We start from the raw sequence: 25,309 nt of genomic DNA, 5'->3' as shown, positions 1-25,309 counted from the left end.
GAATAAATCAATAAACATTTCTAATCAAGATCAGCGTATGTCAGTCTTGATTTTTTCCCCCACCCCAACAATCATAGTTGATGCAGTTTAGGCTCGTTTTTGTTGTTACATTTGAGTTTATAGCTTTCACTAACCAAAATTTTTTTTATTACTTTTCTTGAGTTAGTTTTGAAAGGCTGAAGTGCTCCACAACTCTATGATAGAGAGATAGAGTTCTGGAGCTAATATTTATGTTAAATGAGTGTAAATGTCAAGAAAGGAAGGACTGAGAGTTAAAACATATGTTTACATACAAAAACATTTTTTTTTCTCAAAGAAGGGAGAGAGATAGAGGGGTATGCTGAGGAAAATGAGGATCTGACATCTGAGAGAGCTCCAAGGCAAAACAAACCAACATATTACCTAATATTCCTGTGTTGTTATTGAACTTTATTCATTATAGGGTTAGATCACTTTACTCTACCATCAAGCTGCAATAGCAGAGCCTTCCACTGGGGGGCAGTAACAAAGTTTGAGACGTATTTCCTCGTCAGCTGCCTGTCAGCAGCAATGTAAACATTTCATTCATGTGCGGTGGATTTGCCTACAGGTTTGTGGAAACTGTTTGAATACGTGTTACTTATTTTTCTTATTAACCACGAAACGTTATGAGTACTTCAGTTGTATTTAAAGGTAGCTAGAGACTTAAAACACTGGTGTTGTGTATTTCAGTGGTATTGCAGTCAGTGGTGTATATTAGCTAGCTATAGTTTGGGTAGCCAGCACAGCAACAGCAACAGCTGAAACAGATTTAGTTTTATAAGTAGCCCGTCTGCTGTTTTCTTGTTTCAAAGACTTTAACACGCGTCTCTAAATCGTATACATGTTTTATGCTTTCGAGCTACATGAAGCAACAGCTATTAGCAGTTAAAGTAACTTAGGATATTGGATACCTGTGTACAGAGTTGAAACAGTGCTGCTAAATGATAAGGAGGGGACATTAAACCTATGATGTAAATGAGCTATAAACCAAGTGATTATGACAATTTAACCAGTATAAAGCAGAGAGATGTGGATAAGCTGTTGACCTCACCCTCCAAATAAAGGTTGAAAGACCAGTGTATATAATAGTTAACAGCAACATGTTGACTTTGCATCACAGAAGTGACTGTGGGAACCTCTGATGTTGCTCTGTGAGCATGGCCTCAACCTCCAGTTTTGCCCCTCCAAAACTAGCAGACTTCATCCTGACAGAGCGCCTGGGCAGCGGCACGTATGCTACTGTCTACAAAGCCTACAGAAAGGTGAGTTTAGGAAAGAGGAAACGGAAGCCTTTCTGTATGTCTATGTAAGTTAAATGTTTCTTCTTATTATTATTATTTGTTTTAGATTTTCAAGTTTTCTGTTTTGATTTGACTTGATGGTCTTTACAACTTTTAAAGAGTGATATCTAAGCTCTTCATTGTGATCTAACAGGGGAACAGTCGAGAAGTGGTGGCAGTGAAAGTTGTAGGGAAGAAAACTCTCAACAAGGCCTCAACAGAAAACCTTCTCACGGAGATTGAAATCTTGAAGACTGTGCGTCATCCTCATATAGTCCAACTCAAAGACTTCCAGGTATGTGCTTGTAGAACAATTGCTTTGTAATCACACATCCAATTTTAGCATGTGAAAGTATGCTCTGTACTTTTACACAATAGAGTGTACAGTCTTACTCATCAAGCAGTCTTGTGTTGCTGTACAGCAAAATGGTGAGGTTTGAATATCTAACATTCTTTTTTTGAATGTCATATATCACCAATTTACAGCTTTTTCTTTTCAGATGTGGTCAGACCTTTACCTTATGATCATTTTGTTCATAACCATGTCTGAAACTCTATACATAGTAGATGGGTAAACAGTCAGGAGTGACTTTTGGATAGAGTGATTAATTATTAACATAATCTTTGGACATCAGAGAACACATAAAATTTTAAAGACTGTAGAAACAAAACATTTTATTACCTGACGACGTTTGTTCTCACAAGTTGCACCTATAATTACCTGAATGGTCAGGTTGTATAGACTCTACTGAAGCTACCTATCCTAGACATGCATAGGTCATGTTGTGGCCCTTTTCTTCACCTTTTTATCGTTGATTTATCCATCAATTGTTTCATTATCCAGGGGGAGAAGAGTGTTTCCAATTGAGACACTATTTATGCTCACTCACGGTGTTATGATGTGAGTGCTGAAAGTTGCAATAAGAAGATTTCAGACCTCACAGCTAATCTTTAATATTTTTCTTCTCTTTTTTTTTCAGTGGGATGCGGAGAACATCTATTTAATCCTGGAATGGTGTTCAGGTGGCGATCTCTCCCGATTTATTCGCAGTCGCAGGATTTTACCTGAGAGTGTGGCTCGGCGCTTCCTGCAGCAGATAGGTAAGGCATTCCAAGTTTAAACAAGTCATATTTTCAAATGTTGCACACATTAAGCCCAACCATGTAAAGAAATATGGTTTGAAACTTTTTCTTTTTTCTGCTATTAATATATTTTAATTATTTTGCATGATTTGTTTAAAATGTATACTTTTCTTTTTAGAGCCAGTAGCATTTCTGATCATGTCTTTTTATGTGACGTTTACATATTTGTGCACAAACAGCCTGCGCTCTTCAGTTTCTTCATGAACGGAATATCTCACACTTGGATTTGAAGCCCCAGAATATTCTACTGAGCGGCTCGGTCCTCAAACTGGCAGGTGATCTCATTCCCACCTAAAAAACTGAACACAAACCCTTATGAATTTACTACACAGACAATTAATAGAAGCTATCCCTTGCAAAAGCATGTAGATTCTTTGATCATTTTTACCTTTATGCAGGTTAAAACGACAAACCTCAGCGTGTTTTGTTGGGATTATAAGGAATAACGATGAAACTGACAGGCGGAAATTATGTGTTGACAGGGCAACTGTACATTCCACAAATCTGACTTTAATAGAAGAGTTATGTTTCTTAGAACATAAGAAAGCCATTGTTTAAATGAAAATCACTGGATATTTAAAGTATTTTTTCTTTTTAGCAGTCTAAAGTTTGCCACAAGCCTTATAGCGGACACATCAAATATGTGGAATAACTTCTCTCTAACACAGCATGCAGTATTTATTTGTAATATGTGAACACATTACAGGAGTAATACTTTTCAAGTAATACTTTTGCAAAGGACTGTACAAGCATCATTGTTTACGGAGAACATATTGCTTAATATTTTGACTTGCTGTCTAGATTTTGGGTTTGCCCAGTACATGTCACCGTGGGATGAGAAGTGTGTGCTGAGAGGCTCACCTCTCTACATGGCTCCTGAGATGGTGTGCCGACGCCAGTATGACTCTAGAGTGGATCTGTGGTCAGTCGGCGTCATTCTTTACGGTGAGTGCTTTTTGAAAAATCTCTTTTGAAATCCTCCAAGATGAAAAACGCACGTCTTCAGATTAGCCATTTACACTATCTTCATTCGCTAACGTGAATTTATATACACCGCTCAGGTCTTGAGCTATGGAGTGTGAGCCCCCTCTAATGGCTATTAATAACAACCTGACAGGGCTGCCTTTTCGCAAGAAAAGATTAATCACACGAGTGGACCTGCCGGCTCGAAGGAGCGCGCTCAGTAGGTCAGAACAGAATTGCACCATTAATCATGTAATGGCAGGCTGGTGAAGGGCCCTTTATAGGATTAATATTACAGTAATAAAGTCATAATGTTGCAGCCACAAACTAGACTATTTCCATTGATTGGAGCTCTTGACATCAGATTGTGTTTGGAAATTAGAATTTTTCAGGTAGCTCAAACACAACTCACTACTCAGTTCAGTTTCTTTTATGCAACATCTAAAAAATTTGCACTTTCACATCAATCTATCAAACTTCGTTATCTCCTCTGCATTATTGCATTTAGTGATTTTCCAGTTGGAGAAGCAATGATTTGAATGAGCACCACAGGATGATTAACAATTAGCAGCCAGTCAGTGCCGCTTGGGACTATTCCTGTTTTCAAATGTTAAACATTCAAAATACTGTGGAAACTGGTTAGAATAGAGAGAGGAAATGAAGTGTGACCAATTTGCACTCTGAGAACAGGTACATGTAAAAGATGTAAGACAGTAGATGACCTTAAAGGGGTAATACGCAGGTAAGTTCTTTGGTCTCAACTTTTCCCTGTTATAAAGGCCAATTTTGTTTACAAGACTTCACAACTCATTTTCTTTGTTGTTTCATACAGAAGGCATATTTGTTGTATTATTCCATTATTGTTATGTCACTTGAAAATGGTCTCAAAACAACAATCGCAATAACTTCTGGGACCATTTATTGTCCATCAAAATTTGTTATTGTGACAGACCTATTAATACAATAAATGACCTTAGGAAATATTAGGAGGAGCAACTAAAGCCAGCTTTTACAACAGTTTACAGATATTTTATTAAACTAAGCAAATTTTCTCTTCATGGAAGTTCTTTCTTTTAAACAATATAATACATTTTCTGGTGGAAGAGGGAGTACTTCACTCAATCATGTGCAAACACACAATTGTGTACACAAACACCCACACTCAAATCAGCAGCATATCTTGAGGTAAAAAGTCAGAGGCACTTAAACAAAAGCTGCAAGCTGTTTGATTAATATTTCACTGCTTGTTCTTCATGGAGACTCAGACAGTTAGCATTGATTTGAACTGAGGTTTAAAATGTTATGTACTGTATAAAGGTCTAAAGCCTCATTTACAGTGCCTTGCAAAAGTCTTCATATCCCATAAACCTCACATTTTTTTTACATTCTAGCCACAAATTTCAGTGTTTATTAGGATTTTATTTCTTAAACCAACTTAAAAAAAAGCCATTAGCTGGTCAGAGTTCATGGGAGAAGGGATGGAGTTAATATGACACAGGAAAATTGCGATAGAAAACCTACCAGAGGTGCAGGAGACTTGAGGCCGAGGCGGAGGTTACAAAGACCTTAAAGGGGTCATATCATTCAAAATTCACATATTGCACATTTTCGTATTTCCATTTTGGTCTCTACTGCTCGCAAAAACAGCCCATGCGCTCAAAACTGGCAAGAAATTAATACTTTTTGGTGTCTGGAAAATTTAAATTTAAAATGACAGGAGATCCTAAAACAGTTAATTCTGAAAGTAGCTTAAGATACAGAGGAGGGGAGCATAATGCTAAAACTCCATAATAGTACTGTTCATTTTACATTTAAAGTTGCTGACAGATAATATCAGCTTGATGTCATTCATTTAGTTTGATTTGAAGAGGAATCTATCCCTATCAGTAAATTTCTCTCCATTATTTTTGTACACACAGAGGCTCTGTTTGGACGAGCTCCATTTGCATCAAAGTCATATGCTGAACTGGAGGAGAAAATACGAAGCAATCAACCAGTCGAGGTAAACATTTACAATTTAAACTAATTGCAGTCAGTTCTGCTCCTCCAAACAGTGCCAGATTTTAACATTGTACAAGTAAAGTTGTTTTTAAATTGCATTTAATTTCTTAATCCGATATACAGACATAATCAGGCTGAGTAGGAATGAGAGAAATTAAAATGTCCTACAGGCATCAGTGTAGTCATGTTTGAAGCTTCTTTCTTGTCAATCTGCCTTTATACCACTAGATGGCAGAGTTTTTATATTTGTGGAGGGCTGGTTCCATCCCTTTCATTTAGAAAGCCTGTTTGGGATAACATGAAGAAGAGAATTGCATATAGAGACATGATGTTCAAAACTATTTGTATGAATGTTTATCATGTATCTTTTCAGATTTGTGATGTACAAAATATTTTTTTAAACAAAAAGGTTATTTCTGTTTATGATTTCTGTTACATACAAAATAAGCCCTGTTTGAATTAGGCATTGGGAAGTTCCACCTGTGTTTACTTTTGATGAAGAAGTGCTTTCATGCCAACTGAATTCCCAAGTCAAGCATTAGGCTTTGACTTGTGGAATCACATTAGAGCATTGTGCATTATCCAGGGATCCACATTGACTCTAAAGGTCATCTTTTGCCAGAACGTAGAGATGTGGGACACAAGGTTGTGTGCTAACAAAGCCCTGTCCTTTCTTTTCTTGGATCATCCTGCAAATTGCGCGCAACATAATAAGGTTGTGTTTTGTGCATTAGCTCCCTCCCGGCGCCCGAGTCTCCAAGGACTGCAGAGACCTTCTGTTGAGGCTGCTCGAGCGAAATCCAGATGCCCGGATCACCTTTGAGGAGTTCTTCACTCACCCTTTTTTGGATATGGAGCACATGCCAAGCGCAGACAGCATAGTGAAAGCAGTAAGAGAAGGAGAAGGCATCAGCTTGTGGACTAACTAGCACCACAAACACTACAGGTCGATTATTATTTTACGTAGTTTTAATAGATCACACTGACAGATGTTTTTTTTTTTTTTTTTTCTCTTTGGTATTTTAAGAAAGAGCTGGTGCTGTGGGCCGTGCAGAAGGACCAGGAGGGGGAGCACTCCGAAGCACTGTCTTTCTACTGCAGTGCCCTCGAGCACTTCGTCCCCGCCATTCACTGTAAGGGCAAGATATACTTTCATATCCTGTCTGTAGCTTATCTCCTACACAGCACTTTCTTTGCACAAACAAAATAAACTGAGAAGGAATGCTCATTCTGAAATATTTCCTCTTCTTCCTTAGATGAGACAGACCGACAGCGCAAAGATGCCCTCAGGCAGAAGGTAGGCCTAAAGGAACTTTTCATATTTGTAGCATGAATAAGTTCTGCAAATAATTTTTATGTCAGTCACATAATCTCAGAGTTAATCTAAAGAATTAAACAAGGAGAAGATTTATGTAGGAGCAAAGGTAACAATTTAACTAAGATTATAAAAAGAATCATAGTGAGCTTGTAGGCAATAATTTTAAAGTAGTTGTGCTCAAGCGAAAGCATATTTACTAATGATTTAATTAAGCAAAACAAATGCACAAACAAAAAAGCAGAACAGAAGATAGTAATTCTAATATTACTTTAAAAAACAGTGCCAAAAGGAGGCAGTGTTGTGACTAACTTTCAAAATAACAATCTGAAGCTGATTATAGTCTAAATTTATCAATATTTTATGTATCTCTCAACATCCTAGAGAAATAAACTCAGACTAGTTTTAAGTTCAAATGCATAATGGTAATGTTGGGGAAAGAAATACAAAGTTAGATGAATCTCAAGTTTTGGAGTCACTTCGATTGCTCAGGTTTCAGCAACAAAAACATGACTAGAGAAAGAATTAAGCACCATATCATGGTTTTAAATAACAAATGGATGAACAGCAAACCTCCAATGTTTGGAAGAAAGGCAAAAATTATATTTCTGCAGCAAAGCAAGATAAATGTAATAAAATAAATGTGTTCAACCAAAACACTTTACAGAACCCAGAGCTTTACAGAGCTTTTTCTCTTGGCAGTGTGTTATTCTTGGGAAAGAGTTGTCATGACAACCAATCAGAGGCAGTCTTGGGGTAGCCCAAGAGATTTATCACATTTGACAGCTAATAATAACTTGGATTCTATTACTTTTTCTAAAACACATTCTTTAGCCTGAGATAGAGAAAAAATATCCAGAGTATATTACTCTTTTCAAAATAGTATGCAGTTACTAGGCCTGTCTCCACTCTTTTTCAAGCATCACTCACTATTTAAAGTTAAGCAAGGATTATTTTAAATATATTACGTTTGTTTTTGTTTTTTTCCTGAATTGATAAAATGACATCAGTGATATTGACATATGATGGCATTCAAACAAATTTCTTTTTTTGAGCACAAAAAGCTGTTGAGGTTTTAAAACATTTGTGTTTCAGAGGTTTTTGTCCACCTGTGTCAAAGAACAGGGTATCGTAAAGCCAGTTATGATATGTTGCTGAACACTACAAATAACAACAATATGCTTCCTCTGTCCGTTCTTTTTAGTGGCAAAAATGTTTTGTTGATCAAATAAAGTCATTGTAAGGGTTCAACCCACAGGTGAGGCAGTATGTGTCGAGAGCTGAGGAACTGAAAGCCCTTCTCGCTTCGGACAACAAGCGGAGCTTCGAAGAGGCTAAGACATCCAGAGATGTTCTCAGAGGTAAAGAGCGAACCCCTTGTCTTTGTTTCCAAATAGTTCTTAAATCTTTTTTTCCAGAAGGCTTATCCATGTGGGTAGCTCCAAATTTCATATTCATTCAAGTGAAACTTATTGGTAAAAGTCTCAGTCCGTATTGATGTTAAACAACATTGTGGATACTGACAGTTGTTTTCTATAATGAACCCTGGAGGTTCCTGGGTTTTTCTTTACCATCCTAACTAATATCCTTTTATTGGTTGTGATAGTTTGGGTCAGATGATTGACATTTAGGCACAGTGTTCCAGCAAGTCAATGATTCCTGTCACTCAACAAATGTGGTTTTGCAATGGACAAGGCATGCTAACGTTTAGTGTCTAGAAGGCCGCAACCGCAGTGCCTTTGCTTTTGCTCTAAAATACATGCCAAGAGGACTGGCCCCAAAATTGTGCCAGGATCTTATTATTGACTGCAAAGAAAATGTGGTTTAGAGTTGCTTTAGAACCATAATAAATGGAACATTGACCAACATATTCAACGTTTATTGATGATCTTAATGATGGCACTACTCAAAATGTAATATTTGTAATCTGTAATATTTCACTGCCTTTTCAATAATTGGCTGTGTATTGTTTCTATGACTTCTTAATATTGTGTTTTTAATATGTAATGCACTTTGAACTGCCTTCTTGCTGAAATTTACTATACAGACAAACTTGACTGATTTATTGTTATCTCAGGAACTTCCTAAGGGGCAATTTGTTTGTGTGCAGAAGTGTGGAGAAAATCTGCACTACATTCAAATTTTGGAACACAGTTATTTATTCATTTTTTTTTTTTGCAAGAATCACTGAGATTGTGTATCTTCTGTTTATTCCACCCTTGAAACAGTTATTAGACCTGAGAACAGTTCAAACCATCAAATTAATGGGATATTGATGACATTTAATACTGTATATAAACTACTGACTGGATGCACTGTTTTTTTCTGCTTTTTTAATGTTGCTAATTTATTCAAATCAAGAATCCTTGGCGTTTTCAGCAGTCCTTTTACTTACAGTATGCTACAGTAAGTAGCTTACTGTAGTTTTCTGTGAGCTGTAAGCTACTATTTTTTCTTCATAGGCACTATTACTGAATTTAGAAATTTATTTTATTTTTTATTTTTTATAGAAATGTCTAAAGACCAACCTCGTCTCCTGGCTGCCTTGGAGATGGCCTCTACAGCTATTGCCAAGGTTAGACACTAAGAGACGACGTCAATGGCTTTTGAAGAATGTTCTTGTTGGTGTCACTGGGAATAGACTAAAACATTTTCTATACCAATAAAAGATAGAAACATTTTTCCCCAGAAAGTTAGGAAGCAATACATCCACTATTAAGACAGCTGTCCGAGGCTCCTTTTCAGGCAGTAACTCCTACGAAAATGTGTTCTGTTCCACTTTGTTTTAATAAAATACTGCATGTTTAATTTACTGCTGAAGACAAAATAAAAAAGAATCCACAGAAAAATTATTGAGCATTTTAATTTTATAAAATGCTCCTGAGTACTTTAAACTTGGCGAGTTTGACCCACAATTCAAAAAGTTTGGACACAACTGCTGTAATATAGCTAACTCAGGGGCATTCAGTTTACTTGTTCGTTAATTTTTGCAGGTAGTTGGTTATACATAGCGTTTTACTACCACATATCAGAATAAAGGAGACTAAATATAAATGCACACCACACTTTTTAGAGTTTCTTCAGTAAGAACGTCTGAATATAATCCTTATGATTTTGCTCTATCCCTTATGCATTTCAAATGAAATACATTGAGGTCTGTATTTGCAAAGCAACAAAGTATGAAAATGTTCAGCAGTGTGTGAATACTTTTCCAACAGTTTCACCATGTTGTTCTTACAAACTGAACCTTTAGAAAACCAAGAATGAATAAATGAGTAATGTGGCTTTTATGGGACTTGTTTATTGTGATAATTGGGCAGTATCAAATCAGGTTCTGATCATCTGAATCTGCTTCCATAGGAGGAGAATGAATCAGATGATCTGGAAGCTTTGGATATGTACCAGCAATGTTTAGGAGAGCTACTGTTGGCATTAGCAGGTAACCAAATGCTTTTATTGCAGAATGTTCAGAATTTAATTCAATATTCCATATTGACCTTAGTTTTATTACTGAGGCACTGCACTGATGTCAAAGGTAAGTTCAGGAACATTTTAGGAAGCAATGGAAGAAATGTACACTGTTTTATATTCCCAAAATGTATCATTCAATCTGCATTCTGAGAATGAGCCTAGTGAGCGGAGAAGGGTTGAAAAACGTATTATGATATTTGATATTATACTACGAAATATTGGCGAACAAGTGGCATAACATTTCCTGTTTTATCCATAGTTTTCAGTCCACGTCATTTTATTTTTAAGTAGTTATGAGGCATGGGGCGAAGTTTAAATTCTGCTGCACAAGTTACTCAACATGTTGTTGCTAGGTAACCAAAGAATGAATGAGTGAGTGAGTTGATGCCACTCATCATGCTTAGCTTAGCGTGAGAGGTTGATTGGCTAAAGCCTGTCCTCTGCCTACATCCCCCAGAATGCTGTGCGATTCTGGATCAGAGTTCAGTGAATATTCTCTAAACTAAATATTGAATATTCCAACAGACGTATTTTCTATTGATTTTGATTACGGGTCTATTGCAGTATATATTACTGATTTATTGTCCAGCTTTAGGGCGGGGAAGGGCTGCCTTGTTGGAGGTGAAGTTACAAATTTGCTAAACAATGTGGTACTACAGAAATCATATGTAGACAGGAAGAGGCGAAACTTCAAATGCGGGATTAGATCACCAAGAAGGAGTAATGAAGATTTGGAGTCTTTAAGTGACAGACGTGGGAGTAACTGAAGACACTCCAGCAACTCACTCTGTGGCTTGGCGTCCATTAGGCCTGGTTCATGAGCTCATCTCGGAGATCAGCCTAATGGAAGAGGTGGAACAGAGTCATCCAGATGTGGCTTTGAGCTGGGATGAGACCGGCTGCCAGTGCCCTGTGTGTGGTATGAAAGTCCTGCCATCTGCTTCCACTTCAGACACCATATTTCAACTGTGTGTGTTACTGAAACCTGGAGACAAACAAAAACTATTATCCCAGTTGCCACAACTTTATTGCTTAAATGTGTTTAGGGGATGAAACTGGAGAAACTCTTTATGTAAGCAGGACTATAACATCAAATTAGATGTGCTAAGAAAGGTCTCCAGGTTGTCTATGGAGAAGCAATTCCTGTTTCCCCCACTGTCCGGGCACGTCATTGTGCAGCAGATTCCACCACAGTGATTGTTGGGAGAAAACATTGGTTCTTTGTTCACCCAAAAGCTCTTTGCTGTGCAGCCCCCCAGTGCACCTCCCTGCCACAGAGCCCTCCTCCTTTTTCTCCTCTTTCTGCCACTCTACCCTCCAGCACAACCGACTGTGAAAACAATGGCCTAGATTAGAACAATTTCCACTTCTTCAGCCTCCAGTCAACACGCTAGTGAAATCCAATCTAGTAGTTCGCCTCTTCTTGAACAAAAGTGATTAGGTACTAGACTCCCCTCCTATTTTAGTTTCATTATTTCTCTGCTCTTTTTGTTTTTTTTTTATCTCCCTCTCTACTTGATGCAGCTGAGCCCCAGGGTCGCAGGAGAGAGCTGCTCCACAGTGAGGTGAGTGGGTGAAGAAACGGCTCTACTTTTCGCTGATAACCATCACATGAACCATATTTGTTTTCCTCAACATTCAGGAGGGAGGAAAACAACACAAGTCATCCTCCATAATTATTATCACACATTTGCATCAATCTCTTCTCTATGATTTTAAATATTTATGTTAACTATGTGTGAAAGCAATCATAGTTGCTTGCCTAAACTAAATTGTACAATTATGGACAATATTGCACATCCGTGAAGTGAGTTATTCAGGTAATTAAGTTTCACAACTCAGGAACTTTATTGTTTTTCCTAAACATGATTGCTCTAATCAGGTTGTGTTTTGTCACCGCAAACCAAACAAAACAGACAGACAACAGCAACCATAAACCGTAGAGGCCTTCACATTTAAGAAGATGTAGGAAACAAAATAAATAAATAAATTGCTGTTTAGGCTTAATAACTGTCAGCAAGGCAGAAATATTCAATTCAATTCGATTTTTGTTGGAAAATTGCAGCAAAGAGTGGCTTCTTAGGATCACTGAGTCCCCATAGCAACCATTACATGTCAAATCAAGGCAGTTCACAGTGCTTCACATGATAAAAACATCACACAATAACCAACTATGAAACAAGCATCAGACATTACGTTTTGTCAAATGCCATCATCAAAATCATCAAGAATAATCATCATTAATTAGACATCAGATGTATTGATAAATGTTCCAGTTGTTTTTAATCAAAGGCAGCTCTAAACAGGTGGGGTTTAGCCTTGATTTAAAGTAACTCAGTGTTTCGGCTGTTTTGCAGTTTTCTGGAAGTTAGTTCCAGATTTGTACGTATCTACATATCATACATGTGAGAAGTGATGCAAAAAAAAAAAAAAAACCCTGAAAACATGTGTTGTTGGAAAATACAGACTTTATGTGGAACTTTTTGCTTTGATTAGATAAGGCTAAGATTGGTAATAATTCAGATCAATCACATTCAGACTCTCTTTCTTACTGTTTATTCAATGTCACATGCTGTTTTTATTTTGTTTTTAATTATGTAAAGCACCTTGAAATGCCTTGATGCTGAAATGTGCTATACAAATAAAATTTGATTGATTTGATTGATTCATTCAAACCCCATCATTTAGTTAGACTGATACCACATAGGGTCAAATTTGTTTGCAATTATAATGAACATTCATTTACCTGCTAGATATTTAAATGCAGGAGTGCCTGCTTTAAGTTGTGCTCCGTAGACGTTACTAGAAGGTCACTTTTTCATGTGCGCGCTAAACAGTAGTCACCCCACTGTTGCCAACTTATCAATTGCGTTGCTATATTTAGCAAGTGTTCAAACAAAAAAAATCGGTATCATCCAAAATCGCATCAGGCTTTTTAGCGATTGTTGATCAGCCAGAAAACTGCAGTTGGTTCACCCCCAGTGAACACACCGTCACAAATGAATTTCATGGAGTCGGTAAAGTCTGTCAGTGAAAATGAGCCACTGTTGTTGACAGTTTCTTAAATTGAACACATTCAACTATTATGTCACATGAAAAAGTATAGGGATGGTTCATTGTTAGGCCCTTCCCTTCCAGCTAACACATATATGCCTACTAAAGTTTATTGAAGACAGTTAAAGAGACACAGCTGTCATATCAGATTTATCTTGTCAATGTAGCTTTATGAGCTACAGCTGGTTGTGTCCTATAAAAGTGAAGATACTGAAAACATGAGAAACTGTCCGTTTTTACTGTGTTGTCAGACTTCACGTGACCAAGACAAACCAAGCTATGAAAATAATGCCAGAACTCTGAGATATTTCTGCAGCAGCTAAAGTCGCCAACACCACAGCACCATGTTATAATTCTCATATGGCGGAGAGAACCACCAGCTGCCATCCTCGATTTGACTCCCCAGCCAAAATTAGTAATTAGGCATGAATGACCTTTATCAGACATGTAATCAGCAAGCCAAATTTTACTCAAAAATATGACATCTCAAGCTTTTATAGCAGATCTAGAGCGTGCTAAATTTGAGTTTCCAAAACTGTTTGGCTGCGACATTATAGAGCTCTTTGGTGAGAAAATACATTTTTGTATAAATGAAGAGAAATTGAAAATTCTTAGAATCGAATGAAAAATATCAGAAAATTCTTGCATGATTGTACATTTTGATAATCTAGAAAGACCTTCATTAGAACAGAAAACAATCCCTCAGAACCCTCAAATGAGACTTTTATTACCTGTGTAGATTTTCTGTTGATGCTCTGTAAGTGTTTTCTTTTGGGCCATTGTTTATCTAGCAGCTGAACCAACAAAACATCATATTTCACCAACAAACCCCAAAAGGGAGGGCAGGGCCCTGAGTGGGCCTCATGGACCTCCCTGTTTGAAGTTTTATGGGTGCTTGCCTTAAGTAAATTCAGATGCGGTTGTAATAATCTAATGCAGCATCGGGAGGCGGTGTTCGGGAAGAGAGGGGCAAATTAAAAGCATGTGTGTTTGTTAGAACCCAAAGCAGCCGACACACGCTGCCTCAGTTTGTGTTCATAACTATTTTAGAAACTCCTTCTTTTAGAGTTTCCTATTCTGGCTCCTCATAGCTTTTTTTTGTCTTCTAGCGTCATGTTCCGCTTACACATGTATGTCTCCCACATTTGTTGTTCTTGCTGATTAGAGAGATCCTGATTAAAGTCTTGTGGTGAGATAATGTCAGGATAGGAACCGGATCCTGAGAACCGGCGGTTAAAATGATTATTGCATCTAATGACTCTTGAAGGAACGTTGCAGAGCTCTTAGGTGTTTGCAGTTTGTTAGTTCAATCTGTAAATGCTGCTGCAGCTCAACCCAAGAAGGTTTGATGACACATGCAGGTGTCACAGAGTCAAGAACCTTCTGGATCACCAGAGGATTTATAGCAACCTGCTAACAGCTGTTTCCAGTGGCAAATGTTTAACACATGACCTATAAAAAATAACAAAGAAAAATGTGGAAAACCTTTGCAAGAGTTAAATGTCAGATTGTAATCAGTCACATTTTTGTTATGCTAAATTATTGATGCTACTCAAACTTTGGGATTTTTTTTAAAAGTGGAAGGAAAACAAATCATCTTAAATGTGTGGTGTGCACATATGTTCACCCCCTCTTACTAGTCTGATTAGTAAATATAGCAAATATAGTCCATCATATCATTTTCCTTATACTTCACAATAATGCACTACTTTATGTTGCTTTGTCACACGTACTAATAATGTAATGTAATAAATGTTTAAAAAAATATCGTTTTGCAAAGGATTGTATGTTAAACTCATTGGGGGTTTTGTTCTGACATGTGCAAATATTTAAATATAGCTTGGATATTTTAGTAAGTTGTGTTTTTTTGTCACGTGGCCTTTACCCAGTAGTAGTTTGAAAGAAGGGGAGGCCATGCAGTAAATGACCCCGGAATGGGAATCAAACCCAGAGAAAGGGCCAGCTGCACTTTCTCTGAGTCACATGCTGCCCTGATATTTGATTATATTAGATGAATTCCCCACATCTGCCTCTGGAGCCATCACTAAAATAACATCAGCAAAAATTGTGCTCTCTATAAAAGTTAGAAACTGTAGTGAACACACCCTTGTTTTCAGGGCGCATAATGTTATTTATGGGAACTTTTATGTCTCCTGTCAGATAAAAAGCCTCATGGCCCGAGCTGAATACCTCAAGAAGCATATCAAGGTAAAATATACTGGTTTTACTGTCAAGCAATTATCTAAGGATAGTTACTTATTTTGACTTCTTTTTAAATGGTAATAAACTGGTTCATAGAATGCTGATGATGAACTTAACTTCAGTAGATTGTTGTTTGTCTTCATTTTCAGATGGAAGAGACTGAGAGGGATGTGTCTCTGGATCGGGAGTCTCTTGCAGAATCTGTCAGAAGCTGTGAGTTTCCCTGCTGCGCTGAGTAAACCATTTCACTAAACCAGCAGCGTTGTACTCCAGTGTTTGCAGTTACGCTGATAAGTAAAAACATAGCGGGGCTGTTAGAGGAATATGGCAAGCATTTGGTGCCACAAACTGCAATAAAATATCCTTTCATTAACGGTTTTTCCACTGGTTAAATATGAACCATCATCGTGCTGTGTTGCTTGCCACCCTGTAGGGCGTTCAGGCTCTTTGATTTTGCTTTTGGACAGCTCTGTGCAGCTCGGTGGCTCTTGTAAAACCCAACTTGTGAAAATGAAATATGATGCAAAGAAAGACTGACCCTTAAAACACAAACCCTTGGAGAAATAACAGCTTCTTATTTCTATTAAATACTCAGCGGCTGGATGTTGTTACATATTTTCATATGCAGCTGGACCACAGCGTCCCATTACTTGGTTTTTAATATACCTGGATCTCCACAGTGGTTACATATATAGACAAAGTCCTAATTCAGAGTATTTTCTGGGCTTAACTCCAAGATTGCTGGTGGATACCTAAAGCCCAGACAATATCCTGTTCTCAGAAATAAATTCCTCAGGAATTATGAATTAAAAAAAAATAAGGAAAGGGGGGCAGGGGAGGGCACTAAGAAGTCAGCAGGCTGCTCGAGCTTTATGAAGAATGTGGCTTCTTACCCTGCCGCTGTTGTTTTAATGAAACCAAACTACAGTCGGGCTTACCAGCTGGCCTGGATCCAACAGCAGCTGCTCCAGAGTGGGTCGCAGCAACGCCCATGCCTGTCTGGTGGCCTGAGACTCCACCAGAATATGCAGCAAAATACTGAGAATCATCACACTGTAACCCTGAGTGTCTGACAGTCACTGACACTCCCCACAACAAGGAAGCTACTTCTTCATAGAGTAATGAATGAAAGTTATATTATTAGAAAGTTGAGTGGATGGAAAATATTTTGCCAAAGAATGGTGCACAAGCCACAGGGCTGACAAAAGCCTTTAGTGGAAATCTCACAAGGTGTAGACTGTTCCTTCAAGAGTCGCCACACTCAGACTCATCCAATACACGGGCTGCAACTCTCACTGCTTGTGTAAAGTCACTCCTGAACCTGGAGGGGTACGGTGAAAAAGGACTGGACTGTAGCTCACTAGTCCAAAGTTTGCATTTGATTTGAAATGTAAATTCTCACACTCTTTGGAGAAAGAGTGAAGAGTTGCTTGAAGTCCAGTGTGAAGTTTCCACACTGGACTGATCTGAGGAGTCGTGTCATCTGCTGGTGTTTGTCCACCGTGTCACTTTACAAAAATAATGCATCATTGGTCATGTGTCGTATTCTGACTAATGAACTGAATTACAGGATTTCATTAAATGTAAACCATAATCCTCAAAATCAAATGAGATAAATGCTCAGAAAGCATCACTGTGCATAACAAATTTGTATAATTAATGACTTTTTGTATAGGATTACTGAAATCAATTAACTTCTCAATGATATATCATCATCACATGATACATAATGACAAATGTGATTACCACCCTGTCCTTATGAATTACCTAAATTATGATGGGAAGCCCTTTTTATTTGGAGCGTGTGGCATTGATGAATAACATGAGTCTCCTGTTCCTTTTCAGCGTGCAGCTTGCAGTGAGCGGGGCAGCAGCAGCTGTGAAACCCAGGAATGCTCTGTGGGTCGTCCGTCAGTGTTCAGGATGGACACGGCGACCTCACCACACCAGGCCTTTGCAGGGGCCAAAGCACACCACATCCTAACCAACTGAGCACACTATCTGGGTGGGATGTGACAGCTGCCAACCAAAGGTGGACAATGTTTTGGCTGCTGCTTTAAAGGTCCCTAAACCAAATGAATTGGCAGGTAAAGGACTCAGCTTAAATGTTGTTGTTTCATTTTTAATAAGGGAGACAGGAGGGTGCTAAAGTCCTGAAAAAGTAGCTCTTGAATTTTGGATTTGCACACTGGTGAATGTGAAAGTTTCCTACCTTTTACTGTGTGTTGCTAGCGAGCCGAGCCTCAATCCCCTCCTCCAGACACACCATTGATATGTAAATTCTGGACAGCTTGTCTGACAATACCAACACTGTTATGCTAAATGAGTTAAACTGAGACCGCTGCATTAGTTATCACACGACATCTACAGGTCCTCTCAGCATGCTTAGGAGCTGCACGAAAAGCAAACACAATCAAATATGAACTGTAATGTTTAATCACTGGTGTTTAGAAATGTACTGTTAACTAGTCAGATTTGTGCAAGCCCTTCTCCATCGCCTGTACTGTGGGTCAACCACAGGCTCATCATGCTCTCATCACTGACTGAATCCTCATCAGAGGTGCAACTTCTGCTTCACTTGCACTGGCGTGTTTAGTTGGGTGGGGGATCTGTATCTGTATCTCACAAATCCTTCAAGGCTTCTGGTAAAGATTAACAAGTATGCTGACTTCTTTTGTACGTTGGATCCAGCTGTAAAAAATGTCCTTAAAGCGAAGATTTTTAGGCAGCTGCAATTTCCACTCTGCTGTATGGTTTGCTTTTTTTTTTAAATAAAATACCAAACCTGTTTTTATTATGTATTTATTGGGAGACAAAATGATAATAAAGCTGCATATTATACAAAAAAAAAACCTGATCTTCAAAGTTAGTTTTTTCTTTTCTGCCCAATTGTCGATGCCATTTTAACAGTTACATTTTTAAAAGTCTTTGAAAGCAAAACTGCTGGGATCATATGCTAGAGGTAAGCATGGACTCCATGGTGTAAGCAAAGAATCCTGGAAAAACAAAGATGTTATGAGAAATTACAGAAAACTCGAGACACGTTCCACCTGTCACACCAGCTGTAAAAGCTTTTGGTGTAAAAGAGAGAGCTACGCAGCTCTGATTTGAAACATCCAGGACGGAGAACCATGCGGCACGTAGCTCTAATTGGCTGTGGGTGCCATCACCGTTTGGCTCGGCTTCTTCGCTTTAATCAGGACATGAACAAGTTGCCGCCATGAACAAGTTGCCGCCAGGAGAACTTTGGCTCCATTTGTGACCCTTATGATTTCTTTGTTGCTTAATTCTGGGAGTGCTGCCAATTTATGTTGCCCCACATAAAAAAAAAATAAAAAAAAAAGTTTTGTGAAGGCTCTTCCAGTAATACAGCCCAGAGAGAGGGGGTGGGGGCATCTAGAGATGGAAAACATAACCCAGTTTTCCCCTGAACCACAACCTGCACCTCTGTGGCTCTGATTTGCCTCCATTTTGTTTCAGGTCCAATCACACCAGAAACCCCACTTTTCCTTTTCCCTGTTTGGACCTGATATCAGTGTCCTGCACAAAGACAGGTCTTTGCAGTTTGGACTGGATAACCTGGACCTCATGATCCCCACACAGAGCAAGCTGGTCATTCACTGTTCTCCAACAGCTGTCATAAATGGAACATTGTGTTCTACTGCGAGACAAGAGCCTCGAAATCCCCGGGGGTGGCTCTCACTCTGGAGCCGTGGACAGAAGAGTGTGGGTCTACGGTGTGGGGGTGGTTGGGTTGAGGGTTGTTTTAAAGGAATATTGAATAAAGATAATTTAGAAAATGGGCTCCAGCACACTGCTCCCTCTGTAACCCCCAACCCCACCAAAAACACTCAAGTCCCCAAGGCTTCTCTGGCCATGTTTGTTTTGATTTTGCTCCCAGAATTGGCTGGAGGAAGGCCAGGAGGGATTTGATGGGGGGGCTGGTTGTTTTGGAGAACCTTGGGATGCCTGGCAGTGATTAAGACAGACTGAACTGAAGACAGCCTCTGTAAACTGGATGTAATAATGCTGCTCTGTAGCTGTGAGTCACTTTAAATCACTCTCACTGTCACAGAGCCACCCCTCAGCTAAAACAAAATTAAGACAATCTGTTCAGTGCTTGGAGACACGAAACTCTGCCACCTGTTTGCTCACATGGAGCGGAATGCAAAAGGCTTCTCACAACATCAACTTATATACATTTAGTCAAACAACTTCAAACTTCAATGTATTTGATCAAGATTTGATGCTATGGACGAACACAAAGTAACATGTTATTGTGATGGAGGCATTTCTGGCTTTCATTTCCTCATTGTTTTACAAATAAAAATCTGAAAAGTGTGGAGTTCCTGTGTATTCCAGTCCCGTTTACTCTGATACCCCTAAATAAACCAGTGCAACCAGTAGCCTTCAGAACTGGTAGAGGGTATCTGTGCGTAATTTGTGGTTATTATACATGCAGCTGCTTTTGAAAGAAAGCCTTAAGAAGTCATATTTTGCTATTTTCAACAAGCTGGTTAGACAGCAAGCAACTCTTTTCAGACTATTTTTTTAAGAAAAATATTTTAGGCTTCATGGTATTTTCCTCCCACTTCACAATTACGCACTACTTAATGCTTGAGTGTCACTTAACATCAACATAATATGCATTGTAGATTTTGATTTTGAGATGGCATGACTGTGAAAAAGTACAAATAGTATAAATACTTTAATAAGGCAATATATCAGCCTTCAAATAAATGATGGGTTTAGCGTTTATTCTTCCCCACCTGCTATTGCCCGTTCACATTTGTTCTGACAGAACAGATGTGTTGCTCACACTAAGCAGCAACACCTTATGGCTCTTTTATAGTTTGTCAATGACTTGTAGATATCTTAGAAGCTCCAAATGGCAACTCGCTTTTAAAGTGGGTCATGTTGTCGACGTCTAAAATGCCAAGTAAAGCTTTTAACAGTTTTTCTTACAGGGCTGATGGTATCATTTTAACTGAAGCCTTAACATAGACTCCTGAACTACCATTTGTTTCCAGTAAAAGTGGATTGAGCAATGACTAGACACTTAAAATTCCTCACTAGGTTTCAATTACACTGACCTAATCCCTTAAGAATCAGCAGGGAAAACAGCCACATACAGGGCTTAGTGAGACAGTGTAACGCTGAAACAGGAAAGACAGTTTGACAATACATTCTTATATTTGGTGGTCATTTGTTGTATTTCATGATGTCAATGAGAGCATGAGGACATACCCTTGCAAAAAAGTATAAAATCAATTACCTGGAAGACATCAGCTGTTTTACTTTGAATATAAAGTCACAGATATGACAGAAACTTTAAAAGTTGAATTGCAGTAATTAATGGCAGGAAGGTCAGACTAGACCTTTCTGCCATTAAGTCTTTCTGTAGACTATACCTTTTTAGAAACAACTGTTTTGTTTCTAAAAAGAACAAAACAACATTCTAGTGGACTAAAAAGAGGCAGTGATAAAAAAAAACAAAAAACTATTGTGCTACAATGATTGAAAGTGCACGATTTTGCTGATGAACTGATTTTTTTCCCCGGACAATAATATCTGGGCAATCAAACCGTTTTCTCAGGGAAATCAGATCAACTCAATGACATGACTAGAAAACAATTGGAATATCTAGAATGTTACTGAAAGTGTAAAAAAAAAAAAAAAAAAAAATTGCCAACCAGATGATCTGTTAGTTGTAATAGTCCAACTTTTAAACAAACAAAAAAACATAATCTAGTGCCATATATTTGACTTGTTTTGTTTGCTACAAAATAAATCAAATGAATGCGCATGATGGATGGATGACTGAATATTTTGTTCAGTTGCTTTATCTGACAGATTAAGTAAACCTTTCACCATGCGCAGGAAAAGTGGTTGCACCTTTTGAACGTTTTACATTTTCTCACGTTACAACAAACCTCTATATTATTTACTGTGATTTAACGCGATAAAGCAAAACAAAGCAAGTCATAATTGCGAAGTGAAAAGGGAAATAATACATGAAAAAATGAAGAGTGGGGGTGCAGATGTGCTTAGCCCCACTGAGTCAAAACTTTGTAGAACTACCTTTTGCTCCAATCACAGCTCCAAATCTCTGTGGTATCACTACAGGCTTTGCACACATACAGATTAAAAATTCTCCTCAGGTTTTGACGAAATGTATGGCAAACAAATAATAACCCAGACATATTGTCTTTAAAACTCCATATACTGATTCACTCCTTTGACAAAACACAACATGACACTTGTTTAGGTCACACATATTTTATTATAAAACCTCCATGGGGAAGAGCTTTCTCTGAATTCATATTATTGCTACTTTTCTAGAAACAATGCAAAACTCTCTGGCTTCTTCAGACTGAATCTGATCTACATTTGTATGTTTATCCTAATTGGATGTAGGTGAAACCCTTTTTTTTTTTTTTACTGCACACAATTGTAAAATAGATACACGTTCTTCATATTCTAGATTTATAATTTAACACAAAACATAGCTCAAGATTTAATTTCAAGTGGCAAAGACGGCAGCATCACTGCAACTTTCCCTCCATGACTAAACAGCTCAACGACGAGGAAGAGATGGGATGAGAGTGAAAAAACAAACAAACGCTGGTTTGAATCACGTTTTCTATCGGTGCAGACGTTTAAATGGGTCACATTAGCACCTCGGTTTAAATGTGGTGCGAGGCTAATTCACGCAGCCTAAAACTAGCACTGTAAAAGCATTCAAGGCATGTGTTTGAAAGCAATAAACCTCACTGTGAATTTGTGCAAGTAACAATCTCTTGTGCTATTTTGAGCTTTGCCTGTTTACAGACATTTACAAAAGAAACTGGTGACAAAAAAATAAAAATCAATTAAGATATCCTTAAATAAGACAGAAACACACATTTAACTCTCCAGGATGCCTCATTTCCTCATTTTTTTTATTTTATTTTATGTCTGCATAACTTTTTATTATAATTGTGAAGTGTGTACTTAGATAATGATTTTACTCCCCTACTTCATGTTTTTCAATAAATGAAGACATTTCCTCGTGTTTTAAACTACAAATTGGGTTAAGAGAAAAGTTCTGCTTTTTGATGACTTCAGCAAAAGCTGAGAACAAAATGCAGACATTTTATGTTCACCCATTTTGGCAGCTGACAGATTCTCTCAAAGTGTTGTGGCCGTGTGAAAGCAATAATAAAGTCAGGGAGCTTTTAAAAGCTTTTAGGGGGTCCAGGCTGCAGAGAGGAGGAAGAGAGGGTTGGGGAGAAGTCAGGAAGAGTTCAATAAAACAATCTCTGGATGGGGGAGGGGGACAAGCAGGAGTGCTAGAGAAGCACTTCAGTTAATTTAAGTAGTCAGACCCACACCCTCGCCTGTCCGGGTTCCCACAAATATTTGAAGTGTGGTTACTGCAACAATGCTAAGGCCTCTGCAATGGAGAGGAGAGCAAACAGAGGCTGAACGGCTCCAGTGTTTGCCTAAAGTCTTAATAAAGCCACACTTTAAGAAGCAATGAAAGCTAACCAAATAAACAAGAGCTGTTTAAAGGCACTCAAAATGTTCCCAACAAAAGTCTGCTTCAGGTCATTTCCTTTCACGTAAAAGGAAAAACAGTTAAGGTATTTTTGACAACACTTTCTGCGCTCTGTGTCAGAGAGGCCCAGCCGTAACCTTCATCGTGGGGTTTGCGCTCTCAAAGAAAAAGGGTCTCCCTTTGATTGATAAATCCAAACATTCCAGTCGGCAATCCATCTCCTCAGAATAATATCCATAGAAAGACAAACATCAGGAAGCTGGGTAACCTCTGGCACGCAGAGGAGCTGCCAGTGTAACCCTCATCTCTGTCAACTTTTCGATCGTCATCCTCATCGTCGTAGATCTCCTCAACTTCAGGCTGGTCGGAAGCAGCGCTGTGGTCCCCGATGGAGCAAAGTTTGCTCATGTTCTCCTTGACTACCTCGCAGAAAGGTCTCTCCACGCCGTCACAAACGCAGCGGTTCAGCAGCATGCCGTTCGGGATGAACAGCATCTGCTGGATGGTGGCCTTGCACCTGGAGGAGCACCGCCTGCCGTTGAACAGCTGCCCGCAGTACGACAGGTAGGCCGTGAGAGAGGCGTGGCAGCTGCTGTCCTCCTCACACCGCTGGCGGGCCTCCATGCAGCCGATGCCCCCTGCATCGCTGGGGTGTCTGCGGGGAAGGCACGGCTCGATGGCCCGCTTCGCGCCGAGGCAGCTCGGGTCCTGCGCGCAGTCGCAGGTCTCCAGATCCGGCCCGCTGCGGGTGTTGTTGAGCCGGATTAGCGCCTGGATGCAGTGGCTCGGGCACTGGCTCCTCGTCCCATGGATGTTCCCCTCGCATGCCGCCAAGTACTGGTTGTAGGCGAGCTCACACTCGGGCTCGTTGTGGCACTTCAGGATCGCCTGCCAGCAAACTAGCTGGGCGTCCAAAGCCACCAGCAGCCACAGGAGAAGCGCCAGCGAGCTGCACTGACATCTCATGCTTGGCTGAAGTTTGAGGCGTGTGACGAGCACATCAGGATCGGAACAAGTCAAGCAAGCGAAGGTCCGACGGAGTTTTTGTTACCAACGAGGTGTTTGTGCAAATGTTCCACAAACCTGCACCGGTGTTGGTCTCGCTTCCTGTTGCCGGGCTTCGTAACAGCAGAAACAACCAGGAGCGGCTGCGAAGTAGAGAAAGAGCGCAGAAACAGTCATCTCTGGAAGTGTGCGCTTTCCAAACCAGGATCCTCCGGACTGCAGTCTGAGAGCTATCCAAAGTCAACAAGAGTTCCGCTCTTAGTACTAATGTTTCTCACAACTCCTCGGTTCGCTTCACTCAAAAAGTATAACTTTTAGCATCCATCCACGCTTCCCAGAGTAGTTTTTGAAGACATAGTTCTGTCATGCTGCCCCGCTACTCGCGTCTTTGTCCTGCTTCTGGCTGTAACGCTTCACGGTCCGCCGAGCATTTCTCCACAACACCCCTCCCTCTGTCGAAAAAAAGAAAGGAAAAAGTCCCCCCCCCCCTCTCCCCTCTTTTCCCTCTGGCTCCCCTCCTTTTCTCTTCTTTCATTTACTATCCTGGCCAATGATTGGTCGCAGATTGGAAACCCGCTTCCAGCTCCACAAATCCGAGAAACTGCAGCGCACTGGTAAAGTAATCATATTGTCTGACATGTCAAATTCAAGCCCACACTTCAGTGTGGTTTACTTGGATTTCATGTGATAGATAGACCAACACAAAGTAGTGCGTATTTGTGGAGTAAGAAGGAAATTAATATAGGCTACGTTTTATTTATTTATCGCAAAGGGAAAGAGAGAGAGAGAGAGAGAGAGAGAAAAGTGTCAGGTTTGTGGCGTTTGTGTTTACCTTTAATTTTGCACCTCATTAAAAAACCCAGTGGCACCAGCTGCCTTCAAAAGTCGCTTAATTGGTGAATGAAATCCACTTGCAACCATTGTATCACCACGGCTGTTCCGTGAAGGTTGTTTGTTAGAGAACATTTGTGAACAACAAGCAGAGAGCAGGTTGAGATTCTAAACTTTGAACATCTCAAGGACGACACTTTAATTCAGAACCAGGGAAAAGCATATGGATCAACTGCAAACCTACTGAGTGATGGTGGTCCACCCAGACTGACAGACATGAAGCAAAGAAGCCAGTGTTATTCTGGAGAATGTAAACATTTTAATTAATAAATAAACATTTTTAATATGTAGCCACATGCCATAGGGAAGAGAGCGCACATGTAGAAGAAAATGGTCATGATCCGTGTTTCTGTGTATTTATTTTAAGGTTTTTCTGTGTTCAGTTTCTGTCCTGAGTCTCTGCTGTTTCTGCGTCTTCCCCGT

At 39.3% G+C, this 25,309-nt stretch overlaps 2 protein-coding genes across 2 annotated transcripts; one reads left to right on the top strand and one right to left on the bottom strand.

Moving 5' to 3' along the window:
- Nucleotides 1-499: 499 nt before the first annotated feature.
- ulk3 (unc-51 like kinase 3) lies at nt 500-18,238 on the top strand. Its single transcript, XM_007552110.2, has 17 exons — nt 500-589; nt 1,142-1,283; nt 1,456-1,596; nt 2,282-2,402; nt 2,624-2,719; nt 3,246-3,389; nt 5,327-5,409; nt 6,143-6,298; nt 6,436-6,541; nt 6,665-6,705; nt 7,982-8,084; nt 9,234-9,298; nt 10,084-10,162; nt 11,719-11,759; nt 15,409-15,456; nt 15,600-15,663; nt 17,296-18,238. Exons 2-17 carry the CDS (start codon nt 1,179-1,181, stop codon nt 17,310-17,312), a joined length of 1,410 nt encoding a protein of 469 aa, XP_007552172.1. The 5' UTR covers nt 500-589; nt 1,142-1,178; the 3' UTR covers nt 17,313-18,238.
- Nucleotides 18,239-21,717: 3,479 nt separating this feature from the next.
- LOC103138044 (growth arrest-specific protein 1) lies at nt 21,718-24,466 on the bottom strand. Its single transcript, XM_007552109.2, has one exon. It carries the CDS (start codon nt 23,954-23,956, stop codon nt 23,213-23,215), a length of 744 nt encoding a protein of 247 aa, XP_007552171.1. The 5' UTR covers nt 23,957-24,466; the 3' UTR covers nt 21,718-23,212.
- Between the last annotated feature and the right edge of the window lie 843 nt (nt 24,467-25,309).

Source organism: Poecilia formosa, unplaced genomic scaffold (assembly GCF_000485575.1).
Source record: "Poecilia formosa unplaced genomic scaffold, Poecilia_formosa-5.1.2 Scaffold46, whole genome shotgun sequence".
In the NCBI taxonomy this organism is placed as follows: domain Eukaryota; kingdom Metazoa; phylum Chordata; class Actinopteri; order Cyprinodontiformes; family Poeciliidae; genus Poecilia; species Poecilia formosa.
This window is presented reverse-complemented; position numbering and strand designations above follow the sequence as displayed.